Below are 25,348 nucleotides of genomic sequence, written 5' to 3'. Positions count from 1 at the left end.
TAGTCAGATTGAAGGTGTGGGAGACAGCCAGAGGTTTTGGAAGCTGTCTGGTTGTTATGTCCTAGACAGGACATAACCCATATAGCCAAAAGAGTAAAGGCTACACCTCACCAGTGAGGTATTCGAACATCTAATTTTATGAATAAGTGCAACTTAAATGTACTTTTCCTCCTCATTTGGATCTGCAGAAATTTGTGACATTTACAGTTCCTTTTTCATTCTTTGGTATGTTCTTATATAAATCCTTCTCCACAAGACAAGAGAATACAAGCTGTTTCAGGACAAATTGGGCAAACAGGTTGATCCTTTTCTAGCTTGTAGTCTTTAGCCCGCAGGTAGATTACAGACTAAAATGTAAAGTAGTCAAACAAGGTGATCATCTCAGGCCTGCCACTATGAGACTAAAAATATCTGGAAATACTTTTCATTGTCAGTTGTTTAGATTTCACTAGTGCTTGGAATAGTGGAAGTTTGCACAATGTAGATATTGTCTTAGTGCTGGCTTTGAGCTAGGAATACAGCATGTAGAAGCTGAAGTATATGGTCAGAGCCAGGATTGACACTGTCTTCCGAAATGTAGTTCTTCCATACTCCAGAAAGTGATGGCTTAAGCAAAAAACCCACCCAGCCATCCAGCCATTCTGAATAAAAAATCCTTTAGCAAAATACATAACATTAAACCATGATATTCCACATTTTAATTTGAATTTAAATATATCTGATGGCAGAATATAAATACATTCTTTTTAAAATGTATACTCATAGTGTATGCCTTGCTGCACCCATGTTGTCATGAACAGAATGGCTGTAACAGAAGCACCAAAAGCAGCCATCAAAAGAAGGAAAGCAGGAGGTGGCTGTTCACAAGAGGCTCAATGAGATCTCTGGTCCTGAGCAAGTAAAGAGATGAGAAAAAAACAGAGTAGAGCAAGTCAGCAGTCTAAGAGGTGTAGTAGCCAAATCAACTAAACCTGCAAAGCAGTCACCAACAAGGTCTGCAGTCACACTGAATCAAATTTCTGAGATAGTGCTTTGATGTTGGACAGATTGTGTTCATAGGAGGATAGCACGGCTTTGTTAACAAGAAGCTGGCTGTGCTGCAATAGCTCAGTGGAAAAAGTCTAAAAGCATGGTGGAGCAGATGCCTACTGGTATACGTTAGCAAAGGGAAGCATTTTAAGAGATGACCAGTATCAGGCAACTGCCTTTGAAGACAGTCAAGAAGGAGGAAGTTATAGACAGCATGTGCTGAAAAAATAAAGAGAAGGGCTCAAGGCACGTTAGCAAAATAAAAGGTAAAACAGCAAACCACATAGCCTTTTCAGGTGGCTATTATCAATGTCTTCAGTCACACAGAAGTGCTCACTAGTACTGATTTATTAAGTAAGCAATAATGCCTGACAGGGTGTGTGTTAATGTGTAATTAACGCCCACCCAGAGTGGGTTATGAGGCCCAACGCCACAAATAACAGAGAAAATTAATGCCTGGGTTTTATCTGTTGTCATTATATTTGTCAGTACCAAACCATGGTCTATCACACTGGATCTTCCAAAGGATGGTCATAAGAAGTGACAGAAAGGCAAAATGGGAAATGTTGGTTGGACATATGTGGAACCTGCAGAACTGGAGCACTGGAAATTTAAGTCAGGGAGTCAGCACCCTCATTGAAGGAACTCATTTAGTAGTTCTGCAGTCTGCTAGGATGAAATGTGCATGGTTGTGGCAGATGACTACATGAAGGACAGGTAAGCAGTAAGTTAACAAGCAAGCAGGAAAAAAGAACATTGGCAGTGGTAGTTAAAGGTAGATGGGATAGACACACGTTAGAGGTGAGAGTGATAGTGGTAAAAAACAGATAATTAGAACTAAGTCTCTGGGGCTAAGTAGCTAGGTGGTTAGAAGAAAAAGGAATCAGAAGCACAAATAAAGGAAGAATTAGTGAAACTTAAGGGATCACACAGAGTAAGTGAAGCCACATGTGCAGGAGAACAGACGAAGGTAGCAAGGTCAGGGAATCAGGGAGAACAGAATAGATTAGAATACAGTGAAAGGGTAGTCAGGTGGAGCTGGAAAAGGAGAGATGGATCACTGCAGGAAGGGTGAATGCAAATGGGATGGATAGTAAGGAACATCAACAGTAAAACAATTTGGAGTACAGTAGGTAGACCAGGCAGGGGAGCAGAAAATGAGACCTAAGTTGGCACAGTAAGCTCCTGCTACTTTATGTCTAAGCAGTCTTTGCCTCCAATGCACAAGGTATAAGGTTCGATACTGACCACTGGCCAATACCTGAATGGCATTTGCATGTTCTCTCTCTACATCTTTGTGGGGTTCCACCCATCTCCACCTCCCAAAAGCATGCAGAGTATTTCACCCTCAAACTCATCCAAGAATGATGTTGTGGGTAGCAGCACAGAATATAGATGGTACCTGTAGGGAGGAAGAATTGTATAGACCAACCACTTCAGGGATCAACTATGGTCGACAGTATTTTCAAGAGAGGACAACATGGCTCACAAATTGTGCACGGTGTCAGGGCTAGCCACTTGATGGTGTAAAATATGGCCCTAGATGACGCAGTTGTGTTGACTAATGTCACCAAATGGGCATAGGTATTTGTCAGTAATAAGTGGGTTGAGGACCTGGCCCACCTAGACATATGCCAGGAACCCATGCTAACGGTTTGAAGGGTCTGTGTGCCCTTGTTGTCCACCATAAAGCCCAGCAGCCCTGGTTCAGTAAGCTACTGGCTGGCCAGTGTTCACTTGTCCAGCTTTGGTTACCTGAGATAGCTCTGTTTAGCAAAAGCTGGATGTAAAACCAACCTGAGAAATATGAACTAAAAATTGATACACTCGTTATAGGTTTGCTGACATGATGCAGCTTGAAACTGGGTGACCTGATGGTAAGGAGAAGGTTGGATATTCTATGGATCCAAGAGATAAGATGGAAGGGCAATGCAGCAAAGCCACTTTGTTTGGGATGCAAAGTCTACCACTGAGGAGGACAGACTAAAAATTGTGTGGGAATTGTGGTGAGGGAGAGACTTCAGAAGGCTGTGATAGATGCCATCAGAATTAGTGACAGACTCGTGGCAATCAGACTCCGGTGTAAGGATAGGGGACTGCTCATAATTTCAGCCTGTGCCCCATAGCAGGGCTTTGATAGTGAGGAAAATGCATTTAGGCAGCAGTTGCAATACCTAATAAATAAAGCAGGACAATATGAATTGGTGTTGATAATGAATGACCTGAATGCATATATTAGGACAGACAGGATATGAAGACTGCCTGAGTCCACATGGGTGAGGTAACAGAAGTAAAGAAGGAAAAGCCATTCTTGACTTCTTTCTGACAAATGGCTTTTTGATGGCCAGCACATGGTTCAGCAGGAGAGCGGCAGTCACAAGATCACATACAAGAGTGGCCATCATGTAATTCAGGTAGATTTCTTTCTAGCAAACAAAGAGCACTAGGGTAGAATCAGTGATCGCAAATTCACCCCCAGTGAAGCAGTCATACCACAGTATAAACCACTGGTTGCCACAATCAACTGTAAGCAGTGGTTACAGAAGGCTCTAAGGTCAACAAGAGTATAAGCTGAAAACCTAGAGGTTGACTGTAGAGAAAGCACAAGAGTTCAAGATGTACTGAGGACGCTAGCACCTCAGGAAGAAGAGGAAATAGACGGAGTTAAAGAAGAGTGGCAATGTCTCAAAACAGCATATGTGAAGACTACAGAATAGATATGTGGTTGAGTCCAGTATGGAATTAAGGTACATAAGGAATGCTTGTGGTTGAATGAAGAAGTCTAGGAAGTCTTCAAAAGAAAGAAGGAGTGCAGGAAAAAGTGGGAGATAGAAAAGATGGACTAGCCTAGGAAGGAATACTGGTTAGCTAACAAAAAGGCTAAGTGAGGAGTTACAGTAGCAAAGAGCAAGGTATTAGAGATACTATACCAGCTTCTGGAAAGTGACTCAATAGATGGCACAAAGAAATCCTACTAGGTTGCAAGACAAAGACAGAAAGATAAAGAAGATAGTCATCAGACAACCTTCATAAAGAATGCCAGCAGCAACCTGCTCACCAGTCCACAAGACATCAAAAGCAGTTAAAAGGAGTACTTAAAGCAGCTTTTGGATGAACGAAAACCCCACAGACACTGTACTGCCCTAGGCAGAGCCTATGATGAAAGAAGAGGAAGAACTCACCCTAGAAGAAGAAAGAGCATCACAAATGAAAATGAAGTCAGGAAAAGCAGCATGCTCAGATGAGGTCACAGCAGATATGATAAAGATGTTGAGTGAGATAGGGGAGAAATGTCTCTTGAGGGTACTCATAACAGTATGGAGAGAATGATGTGAATAAACATACTAGTGCCTCTGTTCAAGAACAAAGGGAACATTTACAACTGTGGGCAGTGCAGATGTATCAAACGTCTGTCACACTGCATGAAAGTTCTTGATTGGTAAAAGAATACACAGAGTAGTAGAAAGTAAAATGGGAAATGAGCAGTTCAGTTTCAGACCAGGATGCAGCACAACTGACTCGATGTTTTCAGTGTGGCTGATAGTTGAGAATCTAGTGATAAGGAGCGAATGAAACTGGGTATTAGAGAAAGCATATGATAAAGTCCCAAGAAAGCTGATTTGGGCAATTCTGTGGAGGCTTGTAGTCCCTGAAACCTTGGTATAATTAGTACAGACTATATACAAGGACCCGGTGACTCAAGTAGAAACAGTGCTCGATCTCACAGAGGGGCTGCCATTTGGAGTGGGCGTGCATCTGGGTTCAACTCTGAGCCCACTGCTGTTCATACTAGTGATGGATTACATTAGCAAACAAGTTGGAGGGGTAAATCAACAAAGTTGTTGTATGCAGATGATGTAGCATTATATGCAGCCTTTGAGCAAGAACTTCAGCAAAGGATAGGGAAATGAAATGCAAATCCAAAGACATATGAGATGAAACTGAGTACAGATAAAACAGTTCTAATGGCAGCAAATGAGGGAAATCAACAGAAGAGAATTAAAATATATGAGAAAATAGTGAAACAGGTTAACAGCATCTGGTATCTGGAAGGTTTGGTTGGAGCGAAGGGAAATCTGAATGAGGAGATCAAAGCTAGAATGGGAGGGGGGTGCAGCCAATTGGAACAGACTGTCAAGTGTAATGTATTACGAATGCCAAAGAAGCTGAAAAGTAAGGTGTACAAAACAGTGGTGTGACCAGTACTGTCGTATGATACAGAAACCTAGATAGTAAAGGCAGAGTGATTGAGTAAGCTAGGGGCGATGGAGATGAAGTGCCTAAGACTGGTGGTAGGATGCAAACTGTGGGGCGGATGAAATGAGCACATCAGAGCAGAAGCCAGATTAGCTCAAATTGCAGAAATGGTCAAAGAGAACATATTACTATGGTTCAGGCACATGTGCCGAACAGCAGAAGACAATCTGCTGAAGAAGGTGAGGGACAAACAGGAAGAAGGAAGGTGCAGAAAGGCCATCCAGCAAAGATGCATTGTATGAGTGGAGACCTGCAACAGTCAGACATAAGTGTCAAACAAAGTAAGAGAGTGGTATTGAATTGAAGAGATGGAGACAGTTAACATGACACCCTGACCCCATGTAGAAAGTGGGGAAAAAGGGGGTTGATAATGATGATGATGATATAGATGATTAGTTACTCAAAAGTAAAAGGTATTATAGTGTCTCATAAAACCACTATCCAGGCTCAAATCACAGACTGCCAGATTGAATAGCTGACTTAACCTAATTTCCATTGTTCTTCTTTCACAATGTGTGCAGAAATGTCCTTTAAGAACCATTAGTGTCATATCAGATACAGAACGATCAGACATGAAAAAGTGTGGCGGCACGGGCTTGTCAGTCATTTTATTTTTAACTGTGTGTCTAGGGGCATTCATCCTAGTTATGAGTAACTGGCCTATCCCTCCTATGTAACCTAACTGTTCTGATTATTTCCAGCATTTGATTAGGTAAAACACATTTGTGGAAGTGCACTTAAATTAATGTTGTACTTTGAAACTTCTGTTCTGTGAAATTATGTTGGAAACTGTACAAATCATGTGACATGGCTCGCATCTTGGATGGTTGCGGGTTTTGTGCCATTCAGGATTATGTTCTCTTCAGGTCTTAGGATGTCATAATCTTATTTTATGCAGTTTTAGTCTCTTTCTCTCTCTCTCTCTCACACACAAACACACACAGACACATTCTGACACACACACACAGTGTCTGTCTCTGAGGTGTAGTCCGAGCTTCATTTTTTTCCACTGTAGCATTTTTTAAGATATCTTTGTTTAGCTGATTGGAAGTAAATGATGTACATCCCTTTCTAAGAGCAAGTGGATATTTAAGTAGCACAATTAACATCAGTAACCTAATTTCTCCTGATGAAGGGCTCAACTAATTGCAAAACCTATGTTGGTCCAATAAAATGTGTAATATCATGTCTGTGTTGCAGCGTCTTTGTGTTTTTATTTATGGAATAAGGAACAGGGCTGTTTACTGGGGAAGACCGAGGTGATGTCTGGTATACAGATGAACTGTATACAGAAGATAGGCTCTGTCTTAGACCAGAGGGCAAGATCTTGCAAAAAGCAGACTACAGAGGGGAAAATCTTGCAGAAAACAGGCAACTCTCCACTTGCTGGTTTTCTGGACTTAGCCTATTTCACATTAAGTAACTGGAATATATGTTATTACTGCATGTTATAATAAAACAGTATGTTTAATTGTTAGCATGTATTTTATCATAAGACATGTTAAGATAGAAGCATACTCTTGGAGTCCTGTTTTAACCCCCAGATGCAGTATATTATATAGTTCCTCTCTCAATGTCTGCTTACCTTACTAAAGAACACTGTAAGGGGCATGTCTGATAGACCACTGAGACCTTTGTCAAAATCATGCTTCATCAGGTGAGTACACCCCGGCTTACCATTAAACATATCTCCAAACTCCTGTAGTATCTCCTAATCCTGGGTAGGAGATGGCTGAAAATTCCTCATTGTCCCTTCATGCCACAGTTCTTTTTCTCTCTCTCTCTCTCTCCTTTCCATCTACCTCTCATTTGAGTTATACCTTTCTGTCCTTCACATCACATGCCAAGCAATAGTAGACACTGTACTGTATTTTTATAAATTATTTTCTCTATAAAAACATATGATGCTGTTTCAGTGCACAAGTCCTCATCTTACCAGTTTTGCTGACTGAATTATTTTATCATGTTTGTTTATGTTTGAGTTCATTTATGCTGTGTAATATTTTTAGTTTTATCTGTCTGCATGCTTGCTGTTACGTTACCATTGATGCACTGATATAGATTGATGTTTATTGATTCTTTGGCTGTATTTCCACTCTCCTGAACCTGAAAATGGTAATTGTGAATCAGTGTCCTACCTTGGTTAACATACTTTAAATAAATAAATAAATAATATATTTGTAAGTTAATTACACACTTCACCATCTTTGGTAGGTGTTGCAGGCAACACCAAGCAGACCATGCAACTAAGAAGTAGGCACATTTTTGAACACATTGTAATTCATGAGAATGAAAAAAACAGTAATAGCAAAGGCAGCCTATCATACATACTTCAAACACTGCACGTTTAATATATACGTACACGCACATATACTCACATGCCATACTGGACCCCAACACACACACACACTCACACCACATACACTCCATTTCTGTGTGTATGTGTTGTATCTTCTTATGTAAAGATTGCTGTGATGGCTAGTAGTTGTGTTGCAGCAATTTTGAATTTTGAAAATATTCATTAAAAAGTTTTAATTTGGGAACAGTATAACTTTTTCTTTTCTAAAATTAATTTGTCCACTTAATGATTAATATTGTATCTTTGTGAAAATAACGTTATATTTTTCTTTTCTAGGACTTTGACTCTTGGTTTGATACTAACAATTGCCTTGGTGACCAGAAACTTGTAGAGCGTCTTCATGCAGTAAGTCTCTGTTTATCTTGTCATAATCAAGTAAATGTAATGGGATTTGAACATAGATGTTGAGAGTTATGTATTGTGTACATTCTATTACAGTAATGTAATTTGTTGTTCATTATTTGTAGTAGGTGTTTCTCCAGCACTTGAGCATTTTTGATAATCCTCATGTTGAAATGTTGACAGTCAATTGTTTCTTTAAATATTACCATTTCAGTTTATGTACCATTGTTGTAAATCTTTATCTGTCTTATCTACATTCTGTCTTGACTGTGTGTGAATTACTGTGCGTCATTTCCTTCCCCAGAGCTGCTGCTGCTGTTTCATATGCTTTACATCTGAAAAATGAGGGATGTTGGTTTTCCATGGTCAGAAACACATGGATGACACAGTTGTACTGGTCTTTATTCCATTTGGGAGTACCCCTCTTTTATTTTTCATTGGAAATATGCCAGGACTTTTGGTGAGGTGTCATTTTTTTTGCAACCCTACTCTACAGCTAATAAATGAAACCGAAAAACTTAAAAACTTCAAACTGAAAACATAAAACAAAAGTTGAAACCAACACCACGTCCCAGGAAAGCACAGACACTATGACTTAGCTTTCATTCACTTTAATAACTCTGAACTTCCTCAGAAAACATCCATCTACCCTCACAAACACACTTAAATAATGGATTGAAAAATCACATGATTAATTAAGCATTGAGCATTACTAAAATTAAATACACAGTCCATATATATTCAATACACAGCATTTAAAAAACATATTTAAATACTAAAAATATACATTTAGTTAAAATGATTTACATATATTGTAAAAAAACATTTTAAATTAATAATGTCATTGAGACCTGGTGCACTATCAGCGCCTAAACAGATTTGCCATAAACTTTCATTACATTCTAACCTTGTTTTGTAGTCCCATGAAAATATCTCAGAACTGACACTATTCAACACTGAAAAAACACATTTCTTGAAACTCTTGCAAACAACAGCATGTGTAGCTAAGGCATTTTTTTCTTCACCTTTCCTTATGGCTAACAGATGTTCATAAATACGTCTTTTCAGACATCTGGTAGTTTTTCCAATGTAGTAACACGAACACGAAAGGCACTGTGCCACATAGACTACCATTTCACTATTGCATGTATAATAGCCACTAGTCCAAAGAGTTTTTTTATTATGACTGAAAAAAAACGAGGATGTATTGCTCATATACCTACACTGTCTACAATTTTTGCAAGCATAACTACCTTTCTTTTGTATTAAATTCATGTTTGTATTACTCCTATCATTTGATCCTTGTTCCAACAAACTTTTCATATTTGTAACTTTCTTGTAGGTGAAAGATGGACTTAAACCAATAATCTTAACCAAATCAGAATTTCCTAAAAGAATCTTCCAATTTCCTGTTATAATATTCCTTATAAACCACATCTGATTAGTGATAGGTAATGGAAAGGAACAACTATACCTTTGAATAGAACCTGACACTATGTTGTTAGTGTGTCAATCATCCTGTCCCACTTGTCCAATAATACCTTTCAAAATTGGAACAGCCTTTCCACTTCTTAACAATAAAACTTCCTTCTCTATCCTTTGTAGTCGTACTTTTTTGTAACCTCTAGCTTCAAAAAACTTCTTAAGGTGTCTACTTCATTTAAAAACATATCATCACTAGAGGTTAATCTGCTTAACCTAATCAATTGCTCCTTCACCACTCCTTTTTTTCATATGGGGTGGGTGAAGGCTGTCTCTATGTAAGTATTGATTAGCGAATACAGATTTCCTATAAATGCTGCTAGTAAAATTCATACTCTGAAAATCATAAGTAAAATGCAGATCCAAAAAATTAATACTTTGTCAAAAACCGCTGATGACAAACTTAAAAAAACTAGTAGAATTGTTTAAATCTGAAACAAAACAAACAAATTCATTATAATTGCCCTTCCATAGGAAAAACAAATTGTCAATGTAACGACGTTATACCAAAACTCTGTCAGCCAACTGGTGTTTGACCAAAAATTTATTCTCCCAGTTGGCCATTACTAAATTCGCAGAGGCAGGTGCTACCTTTGCCCCCATCGCTACACCCGAAGACTGTTTATAGAAATTACCATTAAAGAGAAAAAAGTTATTGTCTAATACTATGTCCATAAGTGCACATATAGTGTTGATTTTCGTGCCAGTGAAATCAGTACAGTTACTTAAATATTCTCTCAGATATTCAAGTCCTACTTCCTGATCTATACTTGTGTAAAGTGAAACTACATCTAGAGAAGCAAAAAGAAAACTACATTTGTCAAGTTGCAAATCCTTTAAAATTTCAAGCAAATGCCATGAATCCTTTAAATAATATTTTGAATTCTGTGTTACAGGATTCAGGATGCGATCCAACCAAATGGACAATGTTTCAGCCTTTGACTTTGATGCTGAAATGACTGGTCTAAAGGGGGGATTGTGACAATTCTTCTGTACTTTTGGAATCCCAAAGAGCACCGCCATCTTTGGAAATTCCACTTGTAAAAAGAAAAAGCCTGATGATCTATCTCCCCCTGACAGAACATATCAAATAATAAAGTGTCCAGTCTTAAATAACAGTTTTTTTTATAAATAATGAATCAACTCTTCTGCTAACAATCTTTCTAATGACAAAAATAGTCTTTTTGATTCATAATCACTATTTTACCCCTCTTGTCAGCTTTCATAACTCGTAACTGTTTGTTGTTACACAAACATTTTAAAGCTTCTTGTTCAAGCAGTATCAAATTGTATACATTATTGTCAAATTTTAAACACCTAAAACCTGACTCACAAATGTTCTGAAAAACTTGGTGCCCCTAAAAGTGGGGGATTATAAGTACTCTTTTTCTTCGGAATCTTACTGTCCATCACTTGACTGTCTACTTTAATGTCATTCAATATATAACTCAGGTTTAATTTTCTCAGAAACAGTCTAAAGTCAACAATAGTTTTAGCAATGTTGACAGAGTTCCCCTGGTATAAAAGAAAGGCCCTTTTTCAGTACATCACAAACATATTCTGACAAATGTACATCGGAAAGGTTCAAGACCTCTATACCAAACTGTGTACTTGCAGAATGTACTACCTACTCTACAGCTGTCTGCCTAGTTACACAGCTCTGTTGCATTTAAGGTTTTATTTAGGGACTCTAATGGTTTTCATTGAGTGTTGACCTCCACAAACCAGGAAAAGAGCACTTTCCTATTCCCATTCTTGCTGGCTGTTTTGCACCCAAATGTCTCTCTCAACCTTGCCAACCAGCATTGCAAATATGAATCTGACTGATTGGCTGATGGTTTGGCAGCATGTTTTGCATCTTTGTTAAACAAAGTATTGTTGTGCTAGCCTCCACCATAAGAGTGATTTTATCTTCTTGTCACCTTTTTTTTTCCGCAGCTGAAATTATTCTGATTGTGACTGCTTATTGTGTTAAGGATGGAGTGAACAGTGAGGGATATAGCTTATAGGTGATACAGTGATGTTTTCCATTATGTCACTAAGGGTGTGTATGACTATTTGCATCAGTCTTATGTATGGTAGGGTCCTACTCCACAATCTCTTCTGTTTCCATTTAGGGAGTGGCCATATTTTTACAATGTCTTGTGAATGGCAGCAGAGCAGTTCTGTGCAAGTTGATTTAGAACAGTCCACACCCTGTAAGTGCAGCTTCATGGATACTACATCTAAGCGAATTGCTAGTTTTATATAGGGAACTTTATTGTAGTGTTGTTTAAGGTTATGTGGTCTGTGTACAGTTTTCATTAAATATTGCTGCATTTAGTTTGTGGAGAACAGTTGCAGCTCCTTGTTTTCCCTAGAATATATAAAAAAAGTTTTTGATACCTGGTATGCAGACACCCACATGATTAACAGTCATGTGATGAAAAAGAGAAGAAACAATTTTTTAATGGGGCCACAACAGCTTTGGTTGACAGAGCAGTGTGTAGTATTGCAGATATGTTTTTGGATTATATGTCTGTCATTCAGCTGTGTGTGAGAGAATTAATTTCTGACCAATAGATGTTACACTCATTTTCCTATTTTGTTTTCCTTTTAATACAGCTTTTGTACCATTTGTTATCCTGTATCCTTCTTGGAGTTCAATTCCCTGTAAGTTTTGAGCATGAAAAAAATTAAGAAGTGACTGGCTGCCAATAGCCTGTTGTGACTTGGTGACAGAAAGCCGGCTCATGCATATACTGCATATACTGCAACATTTAAAATACCTAGTTGTGAATGTTCCAGTTGTTCTTCCTGTAGAGTTGTAACCAAAAATTGCTCAGGCATCAGGCATATACTGAAAACTGTAGCAAAAAAAAAAGAAAAACACACCACACCTGAAGTAGAGTATACACACTGTTTTCCTCTTATTGTCGAGCTCTTTTATCCTTTATTTAAAATCAGGGTTGCCAGATTTCTAAATGGACAGGTAGGGACCAAAAAAAAAAAAAAAATTCTTCAAACAGAAGTGCCTCCGCTTTGCGATTTATGATTGGCTCATATACCAGTATACAAGCCAATCAAAAATCTCACAACAGACCCTCTTCTGTTCAATGCAGAACAGCCTGCTGTTTCGCATTGAACAGAAGTGGCTCTGCTTTGCAATTTATGATTGGCCCATATGCTGGTATAAAAGCCAATCAAAGATCACAAAGAGGAGGCTGTTTATGGGATTTTAACAGGCAGTGTGGGACTTGGGATTGGGCTGCTGATCTCGGGACAGTCCTGCTGAAATAGGGATGTCTGTCAACCCTATTTAAAATGGATTTCATCAGAACAAACAATAATACACATCACTTCCTTTCGAAACTATGAACTAAACACAAAGTCCACGGCAGCAGAGACAGGACAGCAACAAATCGATTCACTCAAAAACGCACTTTATTCATGATAAAATAAAAAATTGTTAAATAGCCTTTTTCAAGATAACAGCACACTATCAACAGTCACTTTTTAAATGTAAAAAAACACCCCTAATTACTGTACACCAATAAGATTATATTTATCAATTAAAAAAACTCATAATATATTCAACAGCTAAATGTCTTTTTTTAAAAATGTATATAAAAATATTGAATCTAATACAAATATAAGTATCACTCGATATAAAACATATAATACATAATATAATACAGTAAACTTCCATCAGAACATTTGACCAATGTAAAATAAATGATATACATATATATATATATATATATATATATATATATATATATATATACAGACGCACACACACACACACACACACACACACACACACACACATCTTTTCTTATCTATCTAATGCCTTCAATTTTAGATAGCACGCTAAAGACAGGGCATCATTGATACCTGGCCAACTAGTTGCATTCATTCTAATCTGCCACATGGCCTCCTGTTTTTCTAGTTGGAGTGTCCATGGGCCACCCCTTGGGTCAATTTCAACTCCACCCAGAATCATAAATTTAAAAGTGTGATCAGGAAAATCATTGCAGTGCTTTGCGAGGGCATTTTTGTCTCTTCTCAACCTTATATCTGTAAGGTGCACATAAATTCTACATTTAAGCTTCCTTTCGGTTTTTCCAATATAATAGGCGGGGCATTTGGTGCACAGGGCACAATATACCACTCTCTCAGTCTGACACAATCCTTTATTTTTTATTTTAATCATGGTCCTATTTATTACAAAGGAGGGTCCCTCTATGACATGTGTGCACATTGTACATGACCCACATTTTTTCATATAACCTACCATAGGTTTCCTAATTTCTGCTTCAAGAATATTTTTAAGGGTACGCCCCCTCCTGTATACAATGTTAGGTTTTTCACCCACCCATTGTCGAACATCATTGCATGATGTAACAATAGCCCAATTCTTATATAGGATGTCTGCAATCTTGTTACTGGACCTATTATAGGCTGTAACAAATGCTGACCTGGAGTATGCTACTCCTATGGTCTCTGCTTCCACCTCCACCATCTCCTTACTGGACCAATAATAGGCCATAGCATCTACCAGTCTAGCATCCATTACCCCTATGGTCTCAGTCAAATTATCCTGCTCACCTATCTCAGTATATCCACTGAGGTCGTCCATCCCCGTAAATAAGTGTGGTTCATTTGTATCTTGATTAAGGATGGCTTTAAAATGTCCTCTTTCCCTTTTATTAACTACTTCAGTCAGTAACTCACTAACTAAACTAGCAGGATAACCCCTTTTCACAAAGATTTAGGTTCATAGGTTCATAGCTTAGAACTAGGCTAACTGCCCTTGTCAGCCATTTCAAGCCTAGCCAGTTAACCCATGTGAGAATCAAACCCTGCACCTTGCATCTGTAAGGTAAGCACCTTAACTCAAAACAAGTAGTCATAGGGCAGCTCTTACAAATTGCCCCTTTATGACAGCCTTTTTCTGTTTGTAGGGGTGAGCACTATTAAAATGCAGGAAGCTGTTATAATACATTTCCTTGCAAAATATTTCAGATTGGTAAACACCCAGAGAGCTATTCTTTACCAATCTAACATCCAAGTATGCAATTTCACTTTCTCCCAAGGTGTGGGTAAAACTTAAAAATTGGGTAGAACCATTAATATAGACTAAGAACTCATTGATCATCTCTTGCAGGCCAACCCAAAACACAAAAATGTCATCCAAAAAATGAATATATAGTCTACAATACTTATAATAGACTGATTCAATTAAAAACTTTTTCTCCCATTGGAGCATAACTATGTTTGCATACAGGCCCCCGCAAGGTGAGCCCATAGCAACCCCCTTGGTCTGAAGAAAATATTCTTTGTTGAAAAATATAAAATTATTCATTAGCACCAAGTTTAAAAGTTGTTCATAAACATTAATTTTTGGTTGGGGTATTTCTCTCTCATGTAAGTACTCACAAAACCATTCCACACCTAGATCGTGGGGTATCACTGTATATAGGTCCTTGACATCTAAGGTTATAAAAATCCCTGCTTCATTAAATTCCAACTGGTTAATCCTCTCCAGTAAAATCCCATGAATCTTTACATAAGGAATTTTCATTGGTTAACAATGGTTTTAATTTAATGTCTAAAAATTTCGCTAGTGGGTAAGTTATAGAACCTCGACCATCAACAATAAGTCTCATAGGGGGTTCCTGTAAAGATTTATGTATTTTTGGTAATCCAAAAATGCATGGTGTCTTTGGGTACAATACTGTTAAGAAATTTAGTTCATCTATAGAAGTAGAGCCTTCAATGAACAAGTTATTGAACTCATTACGAATTTGGTTATATGCTGCATTCAACTCATTTAGTGAACTATTCTCATAGATTCCACTCATCAATACATTTCTCATTCTCTGATTATAATCCATAATATATATCCATAATCATAGCCCCTCCCCCCTTTATCTGGTTTAATAATTCTAAGACTAGTATTGCATTTCAAATTCTGTAAACATTCTAGTTCGTCAGCATTTAACTTGTTGCTCCTTTCATTTCTTTTGCGGTTCCTTAAATCAGATTCACATAACTTCTCAAACATTTGCAATGTAGGATGCAATGCGGGGTTGTTTGTGCTGGAAATATGCAAAGGATTACTGATATAGTCAGCAGATTTAAATAAAACGTTAAGGTTCAGCTTTCTTACAAAATATTTTAAATCTGTTATTGTATTAGCAAGATCACATTCAGTCTGTGGTACAAAAGTACTGCCCCTTGATAGCAGATCACAGGCCGTTTCATCGATAGGGACTGAGAATTAATTAAAAACATTAAAATTCAAAGTGTTATTCTTTAGTATACGACATGGGGGACATGTGTTTTCATGGATTATCTCCTGCCCTGGTAGCCACCCCTCTAAGTCCCTCTTCGATTCATTGTCTGCACCCCTCGACCTCTGTTTGCCGTATAAGTCCTTTGTCCTGTGGTTTCCATATTGTACTTCTGTTGGAGCCTTTCGGACCTCCTCAAAGGGTGATACTGCTCCTCATCTAAAAAAAATTTCACATCATTAAAATCATTTCTGGACCCCCAGTTTTGTGATTTGGGTGGTTCAGGATAAGCAATGTTCTGGTTATATTGTACTCTGTCTCGTTCCAGTTTCTTAAGTTTCCTGTTTTTTTATATTATTAATTTGGTGTTCAATTGACTTAAACACATGGTTATAATCAAATAAATTCTCTTCATGTGCCTTGTCCTGCACAATCCTTTTATCAAGTTCTGGTGGATTCTTTGTTAAATTAGTCAATAAAATATCATTATGTTTAATTAATATATCCATATACTCATACCCGTGTCTGTCAAACATGGAGATTAACTAGGGAATCACCACATACATAGACCCTTTGGCACTCTTTTCAATCTCAAACACTCCCTAAAATAGGAGTTATCAAGTTGTAATTTTTTTATCTTAAGTAGTACATAATCAAGCTTTTGTAAATCTGTATTATAGTCAGTCATACTCACGGTGCCCTCCATTGACAAGGATGGATAATGCTTTAGCCATTCACCAATATCCACTTGTTGCAAAGCACCGTTTAACTCATTATTCCTTCTACTGTATTCAAGGGGGGTTGAATTATTACAATTCTGCTGTTGACCAGAATTTCCACTGTTTCCTGGCTCTTTCGTAGTTAGATTAACATTATCTTACAGCCGTTGCATTGAATTAGAGGTCCGTACCACACAGACTTCTTTTGTAGTGCTGTTTACACCCCTCTCTGATGATGCAACATTGGTCAGATGTTCTGATGGTGGAAGTTTATTGTATTATATTATGTATTATATGTTTTATATCGAGTGGTATTTATATTTATATTAGATTCAATATTTTTATATACATTTTAAAAAAAAGACATATTCAGCTGTTGAATATATTATGAGTTTTTAAATGATAAATATATCTTATTGGTGTAGATTAATTAGGGTTTTTTTTTACATTTAAAAAGTGACTGTTGACAGTGTGCTTTTATTTTGAAAAAGTCTCTGAATAAACAGAGAGGAAAGCACTTCATTAATTGCTGCCATTTAACTATTTTTTATTTTATCGTGAATAAAGTTTTTTTTTGAGTGAATCGATTTGTTGCTGTCCTGTATCTGCTGCCGTGGACTTTGTGTTCAGTTCATAGTTTCGTATTGTTGGATTTGTTTGTGAATTGAAATGACTGCAGAAGGGCAGGACACTGACTCAAAGCAGTTGCTGTTTTCCCAGAGTTTTGAGCAATCAATACAATAACTTTTAAATAAAATGGAACAGATGTCCCAAAGACTTGATAGAATGGAGCATGCCCAGCTTGCATCATCAGAGAGGGACATAAACAGCACTACCTATCTGCCCTATCTGCTCCTTTCATAGTGTAGTAGAACACACATGATCACATACTTTGTATTAAATATATGAGTGTAAAATAGAAGCTGGAATAAGAATTCAGCAATAAATAATAAAATATGAACCCCAACACATCCAAATTGTATTAAATCTCATTTTCAGCACACATGCAATGGATACCTCTTCATTAAGTCCTGGAGACTTATCAGCATTGAATACCAGCTGCCACTGCAACCAACAGGCGTCTAATAACAAGTCCCACATTCCTCACCTTAGACTCTTATATACCTTGTCAATGCCACAAAATAAGAATCAGTGAGGAGAAAATGCAGTAATGTATTTTGATAGTGTATTTTCAAAATGTTTTCTGATATCATATATATACGCTCATAAATCTGCTCTCTGAAAGGAATTCAGTTTTTCCAATTAAAAAACTGTTACATCCTTGACATAATGCTGCATAAATAATACCTTTTGTGTCGCATTTAAAAAAAAAATATTCAACTTAAGCAGACTTTAAGAATGTATAAAAATTACTTCACCTTGTAATATAAATGCACACTGGTTGCACATGACACATTTATATGCCCCTTTTTTAGTTTCATAGGTAGGTACTAGGCTATCGGCCCTGGGGCCTGTACAAGCCCAGCCAAAAAGGTACCCTGGCTTTTGCCACCCAAGAAAATTATTTTCCTGTGCCACTGTCGAGCAGAGCCACAGAGGTGATCCTCGGGGTGAATTTCCTATTTCCCATCGAGTCATCAAGTTTTTCTTGAAGAGTGCTAATGAAGAGCTTTGTTTGATATAGATAGGTACTTTATTCCAGAGTATGGGAAGTCTCTGGGACAGGAATCTATCCCTCCGGCATGTTCTGTTTATTGTGGTGACAAGGTTTAGGTCCCTACAGCGTGTAGCTCGGAGGGATTGGGATTTCTTTCAGTGTAGCATGTCCAACAGCTCTGGGTTTGACATAGCTTTGTATGCTAGGCAGAGATCACCTCTGAGTAGGCGATATGCAACGGAGTAAAGCTGGAGTATTTTGAGACGGTCTGCATAGGGCATCTGTTTGAGGCCGGTAATCCTCTTTGTGAGGTATTTCTGTGGCCTTTCCAGTTGTTGTAGATGTCTTGTGAGGTACATACCAAAAGGGGCATTGCACTCTATAATGGGTCTAATGAGTGATGAGTAGAGGGGAACAATGACCTCTTTTTTTCTGGATGAGAAACCTTTTGTGATGAGGTGTGCCACGTAGAAGGATTTCCTGACCACTGTGGCGATGTGATTATCAAAGGAGAGACTACTGTCCACCTGTGTCCCAAGGTCTCTTATCACACTTTCGTTGTTAAGTATACTTCCGCCTATGTTGTAGTTCATGGGTACAGAGTTTTTACCAAAGGGGATGACAGTGCCCTTTTTGGCACTGAGCTTGAGGCCATGGCTTTGGCACCAGGCATCTGTCTCAGTGAGGCCCTTTTGTAGGATGTCCACATCGTTAGGAGTTTCGATTATGGCTCCTAGTTTTCAGTCATCTGTGAACTTCGTTAGCCAAAGACCTTCTGTGTTAGCCTGTACTTCAGAGAAGTAGATACCAAACAGGAGAGGACCCAGGACTGAACCCTGTGGTACTCCACTTGTCACTGGTCAGAAGTCGGATTTGGAGTCTGCTACTTTCACAGTGTGGGTTCTGTCAGTGAGCCAGTTGGCAACCCATCTTGTGACATAGGGATTTATACCTAGTTTTGTGAGTTTATCTATAATTCCAGAGTGGGCGGTGGTGTCGAAAGCCTTGGCAAGATCTACGTAGGCTGTGTGAACCACCTTACCCTTGTCTATGGCATTGGTGACTGCTTCAAAGAAGTCTGTCAGGTTTAGGAGACATGATCTGCCTTTTACAAACCCGAACTGGGTGGGGTCCAGAGTTTAGAGATTACCAATGTCTTTGTTTATAAGTTCCATGATGATACGTTCCATGGCCTTGCAGACCAGGCTCGTCAGGCTAATGGGGCGGTAGTACCCAGGGTCCGTGGTGGCTTCCCCCTTGTGGAGTGGGATAACCGTTGCTGTGTGCCATTCAGCAGGCACAAAGCCTGAGGTGAGGCTATGATTGAACATGGTACTTAGGTGGGGTGCCAGTTCGTTCTGTAGTTCGTGTAGAATGCAGCCTGGGATGTTGTCTGGTCCCATGGATGCTGTGTTCTTGGCTTTGGAGAGTGTGTTTTTACCTGTGCAGCCGTGATTACAGGAACTTTGCTTTCTTCCGGTATAGAGCTGAGCTCTTTGGGGGGTGAGAGGGGGGGTAAAGTTAGCACTGAACCTATCTTCCAGGATGTTGGCAATATCAGTTGGGTCTGTATATTTAGTGCCACTGTGCTATAACTCAGAGCAGATCTGAGTGTTACCATTGAGATTCTTGACATAGCTATAGAATGCTTTGTGGTTGTCTTTAGAATCAGTGGCGATTTTGTTTTCGTAAACAGCTTTGGAAGATTTTATCAGGGATCGCAGCTTCTTACTCAGGCTGACCAGGGAGTTCCTCCACTCATGGGATTTTACTCTCTTTTGCAACAGTTTCTTCCTTCTGTTGTACAGTTTTGTTTATGGCAGGGGACCACCATATTGGCTTATTTTTTTTTGGAGTATAGCATCTTGGTTCTGTTTGGGATAGCACGATCCATGCACTCATGTAAGTGCTTATAAAGTGCAATTGTGTAGCATTCAGTAGTCGTAACTGTATTGTCCATCTGCATGAGTGTCATGAAGTTCGCCACGTCTGTCTTAAGAATTATGAAGTTGGCTTTGGAGAAATATTTTACCATGGTTTCCTTAATGGGGGGTGGGGCAGGATGTGGATATCTAGGGTAATTAGCTTATGGTCGGATCGGACCAATGAGGCATTGACTTCAGGTGTGGAACACCAGTCACTCATGTTGGTAATGACTAGATTTAAGATATTGTTGCCCCTGATGAGGGTGTGGATAAGTTGATCCAGGGCATTGGAGTTTATGAATTCCAGAAAGCGTTGAGTGAAGGAATTGGTACATGAGTAGTTTTCCCAGTTAATGGGGTAGTTGAAATCGCCCATTATTAGGGTGTTTGGTTGAACCCTAATATTTTCCAGTACATCAAGAAAAGAGGAGCGGGAATCTTGGGGCATGGTGAGTGATCTGTAGCAAGCTACAATTTGGATTGCAGTTTTGCCCAGAGTTAGTTGCACTTGGATAACCTCAGCTGCATTATGCTGAGCAACTAGCCTGGAGGTGTACATATCCTTAATGAATACGGACACACCTCCGCCTTTGGTGTTCCGGTCCAGGTTACATGGCCGAAAAGTGTGGTATAAGTTATAGCCTGGTAGTGCAGGGGTGCTCTCTGGAGCCTTGAACCAGGTCTCAGTCACTGCACAGATATCGATGTTGTCCATTTTAAGGAGTGCCTCGAGTGAGTGCATTTTGAGATTTAAACTTCTAGCATTGAGTAGCATCACCCTCAGTTTTTGCTTGCCTTTTCCTGTTACAGTGGTGAATTTGTCATTTGAACCTTGCTTAAAAAAGGCACTATAGGGGCGGCAAGAACCTTAGCCAGTATCTGGAATCTCAGGGATGACAGGTGCAAGCCATCTCTGGCAAAGCATCGTGGTCTGTCGACCATGTCATCCCAGGCAGACAGATACAGGATCCCTTTAGAATGGCACCAGAAGCTTAGCCAATTGTTGAAGTCAATCATTTTGTCCTTGTACTGCGGCATTATTCTGGGTGATGGCAGAATGCTACTCAGGGCTAGGATCATACCTGCCTGGGCTACAAGATCGAAGAGCTCTTCCATGTCTCTTTTCATGTAGTCCAGGGAGGTACGTCTCAGGTCGTTGACATCAACATGGACAATGACAGAGTCATATTTGTACTTGTTGTGGAGTGACCTGAATGCGTGGGTTATGTGGCGGATCCTGGCACCCGACAGGCAGCTGACAGTAACCTTCTCCTTGTTTAGCCTGGTGAGTGGGACATCAGTGTGCCTGACTATAGAGTCACCTATAACTAGTGTGTTGGGTACGTTGTTTTGCCTTATTGGTTGCGGTTCAGTGGCACACTGAGTCTGTGGGCTATATGTCATTTGGGTTGTGTTGGGGGATGGAGGTTGCTTGCATTTCTGCTTTGGAGGTCTCTGTTGCTTAGACAGATTATTATTGTGCGTCTATTCATAATATTTCTTTTGTTTCTTTCCCTAAAATTCTTAAAAGTTGTACCTCTTTTGTTAACAAATTTGGGTTGATTGCATACCACTTTGGATATTTCACAGTTATAACTTAACAAGCTCTGATTTCTAAAAATAAATTCTGTAATTTGCTTGGTATCTGTGTTGTATGTAATGATCATTGTTTTTGAATACACATTGCCTTTCATATTAACCCCGACTTGGGTAGATATTATTTATTTTCTTTTTGTATAACAACCCAATAAGGGAACATGATTTCCTTCGTGTCTTTTTTCTGTTAACTTCTTGTATTAATTCATCAATCAGTGCTTCCGAGTACTCCCTCCTAATAAACTTCCCTCTTAGTTTAGTAAATTTATATTGAAACATCTCCTTTTTAAAGATCTTTTGCACTAATCTGACCAATTAACCTTTAATCACCACTTTTTTTGGTGTAACGGTTAGCAATTTTGAAAGTGTAACAGATAATTTGAGTGGGTAGCTTTTCTGTAAATTTTTGATGTAAAATTCCTACTTACAAAATCCTTAGTAATCTCAATATCCAGATAGCGCAGCTTTAAATCTAGCACTTCACTAGTGAATTAAAAAATAGAGTTGTAGAACTAATATAGTTTAGATATTCACAGAATTTCTGTTTTGTGTCCTCCATTGTAATACAAATACCATCAATGTATCACATATACAAACTCCAGGATGTTTGCCTACTGTTAAATATAAATGTTAAATATAAATCTCTTTTCCCATTGTGCCAGTATAGTACTGGCAAAAAACGGAGATCAAATCATTCCCATGGCAAACCCTTGCTTTTGTTGAAAATACATACTGTTAAAAAATACAAAATTATTGTTTGTAGTAATTTTCATGAAATCATTTAATAAATTAATACCATTGTTGGAATATGTATCCATATCCACTAGAAAGTCATGAAACCATTCATGTGAAGTTGTTAAATCTTGCCGTTTAATGTTAAGTTGTCTATCTCGCCTTCATTCTTGCTGGATGGGTTCGGAGCTGATCCTCGGCTCCGACTCGGCCTTCTACTAAAGCTCGAGAGCTATTTACCGGCTCAAGGCTTCCCCATATCCCACAATGCTAGGCGACAGATACCCAGATCTTGTTTGCCACTTCAGCTACAAGGTTGCGATTTTACCGGCTCCATGTCGTATAAATCTTTTCTTGTATTTTTACTGTCAATATTCTCTTATTTTGTGATAATCTTCCCTCTTAGTTTAATTAGATTGTGTACCCCTTGAGATCCCACTTAGAAACTCATTTTTTTTGTTGTTTCAGAGTTTCTCCCCCCCCCACCCCCACCCTTTAGGGTAGTGGTAGGCCTTATTAGCTACTTTTACTTAGTCTTATAGTTTGTTCTTGTATTTATATATATATATATATATATATATATATATATATATATATATATATATATTTGTTAGTAATAGGTTGTGTGGTTATAGTTATTATTATTACTGTTAGTTTCACCTAGTGTGTGTGTGTGTGTGTGTGTGTGTGTGTGTGTGTGTGTGTGTGTGTGTGTGTGTGTGTGTGTGTGTGTGTGTGTGTGTGTGTGTGTGTGTGCACCTTGTTTTAAGCACTAGTTACCTGTTCCCTTTGGTATCCCTTTTTTAATATGTCTAAAGATACCAAAGTCTCAGGTTTCAAGAAGTGTGACTCGTGCTGTCAGAAGATGTCTCTGACAGACAGTCACACTTCTTGTGTTTATTGCTTGGGCCCCCAAGACCTGCAGGACTCTTGTTTGGTCTGCCATGCCTTCAGTCCGAGAGTTCTGCAGGAGCGTAGGAACAAGCTCATTTTGAGGGGCTTACTTAAGCCAGAAAGATCCCCTGCTAAGCCTCTGTCGGGAAAATCCTTAAACCCCACCAAACTGTCGGCTCCCTGTTCGGAGCCGTCGCCGAGTGGAGCTCCTGCCTCCTTGTTGGTTCCGTCTGGAACCAACACTTCGAGACCTCAGTCATCTCTTATCTTGGTGTTGGAGCCTTCTCTGAGCCGTAAACGTCCGAGGTCCCCCTCTTTAGAGTCCGTTTGTTCGGCTCTGAGGTCTCCATTGCTTCAATCGGAGCGGAGCCATAGGTCCCACTCCTCTCGGTCCTCCAGGCTCTCCGATCATGACTTGGAGAGGGTGGTCAGTAAGCTCCTAAAGTCGCAGGCACTGTCCAAAATGTTGACCAGCCCTTCTCAACAGACTGTGGCTATCCCTGTGTCTTCAACAGTTCCTCCTCTGACTCTTCCACTGTGTTCGGAGCTGGAGCTCGTTGGGGCTCGAATCGTCAGAACGTCAGAGCCTATACCACACCTTTTGGCTCCGATCTCTTCATTGGTTCTGTCCTTGGAGGGATCCGGGCGCCAAGACTCCCTCGTCGGCTCCGAGGGGGCGAGTGGCATCGGACCCTTGTCCGACCCTTTTCTCCCACTCGGGGCCTCGGCGCAGATGAGCTTGGCCCCGAAATCAGCCTCGGAGCCGTCCCTCTCGGTGCCGGGAGGGGTTCACATCTCTTCGGAGCGGGGACCCTTTTCTCTGCCTAATAGGGGAGCCTTTGAGGTCATGAGGAGCGTGCTGACTCCTGTGTCGGCTCCGCGATCGGCCCCTTCGGCTCCTCCCCCCATGGTGCCTGCATCGGTCTCTGTCCACCCTCCTGACCTCAAGCGTGGAGAACAGACGCTCCAGGTCGCCCCATTGGGTGTATCTTCCTCTTCTGAGCCCTCCACTGATCATTCAGAGGAGCCCCCTCGGAAGAGAAAATTTAAGAGGAAACATGTTGACTCCCCCAAGTCAGTCACGTCTGACACCGACTTGGAGGATTCGGAAGGGTCCCCAAGGTCCCCCTCTGAGGATGTCTCCTTTTCAGACATCCTTGAGATCCTTAGACAGAGGGGGAACTGGACTGCCCTTAACCCTTCCGAGGACGAGTCGGTGTACCTGGACACGTTTGGTTCTCGCCTTTCCACCTCCTGGGTGTCTCCGCCTTTCGACCCGCTCATGGAAGTGGTGGCTCATAAGGCATGGACAGCCCCAGACACAGTGGAACCAACTCCCCACAGGCCCACTAAATTCATTACAGCCCCATCTGACAAACAGTTTCAAACAAAGGGTGTCCCTGTTGATGCCATGGTGGTGGCAGCAGCCACTAAAAAGGAGTTGGCTGACCCTTCGGTGCCTGTCCATCCACCTAATAAAAAATCTAGGACAATGGACAGGTACGGGAAGCGGATGTTTTCTTCAGCGACCTTTTCCATGCGGTCACTGAATTATCTGTGCCATTTCACCTGCCTTCAAAGGGATCTTCTCAAGGAACTGGGTGATACCCTTCAGGATCCATCAGCTGTGGGGTCTCAGGAAAAGATTAACTCCCAGCTGGCGACCCTTAACTCTGTAGTCAACTCCTCCATGTGGCTCATTTCTTATGCAGCCGATGAGGCGAGTAGAGCTGCAGGTACAGGCATGGCTTTGAGAAGACATGCCTGGATGCGGTTATGTAACTTTGCTGACCCCTTTAAGGCGTCCTTCACCAATACCCCCTTCGATGGTTCGGCTTTGTTTAGACCACAGGTGAAGGATGCCCTTACCAGGTGTGAACAGGAAGGCAAGACTCTCTCTGCTGTGGGAGTCCGTTTTTCTACTCCCTCTAGACCATACCCTAAAGGTCAGAAGAGTGGAAAAATGTGGTTTCGGAAACCCCAGGGAGTCATGCCTGACACACGTGGTGAGTTTCCCTCCAGGGGCAGAGGAGGAAACAATAATAGACGCCGCCCGAGGGGCAGACAGGGTCTGCAAAATCAGGGTAGCAGAGAATCTTTCTCTGACAAACCCTTTC

At 39.9% G+C, this 25,348-nt stretch overlaps 1 protein-coding gene across 1 annotated transcript in view; it reads left to right on the top strand.

Moving 5' to 3' along the window:
* LOC122789775 (probable global transcription activator SNF2L1) overlaps nt 1–25,348 on the top strand; it is a 2,109,210-nt gene that overhangs the window by 843,066 nt on the left and 1,240,796 nt on the right. The window contains exon 10 of the mRNA XM_044057215.1: nt 7,922–7,990. Coding sequence (XP_043913150.1) covers nt 7,922–7,990 — 69 coding nt within the window. The remainder of the gene's footprint in view (nt 1–7,921; nt 7,991–25,348) is intronic.

This window comes from Protopterus annectens, chromosome 15.part0 (genome assembly GCF_019279795.1).
Source record: "Protopterus annectens isolate FY-2018-M chromosome 15.part0, PAN1.0, whole genome shotgun sequence".
Taxonomy (NCBI): domain Eukaryota; kingdom Metazoa; phylum Chordata; order Ceratodontiformes; family Protopteridae; genus Protopterus; species Protopterus annectens.
The sequence above is the reverse complement of the archived record's forward strand: the minus strand, read 5'-3'. Positions and strand labels throughout refer to the sequence as shown.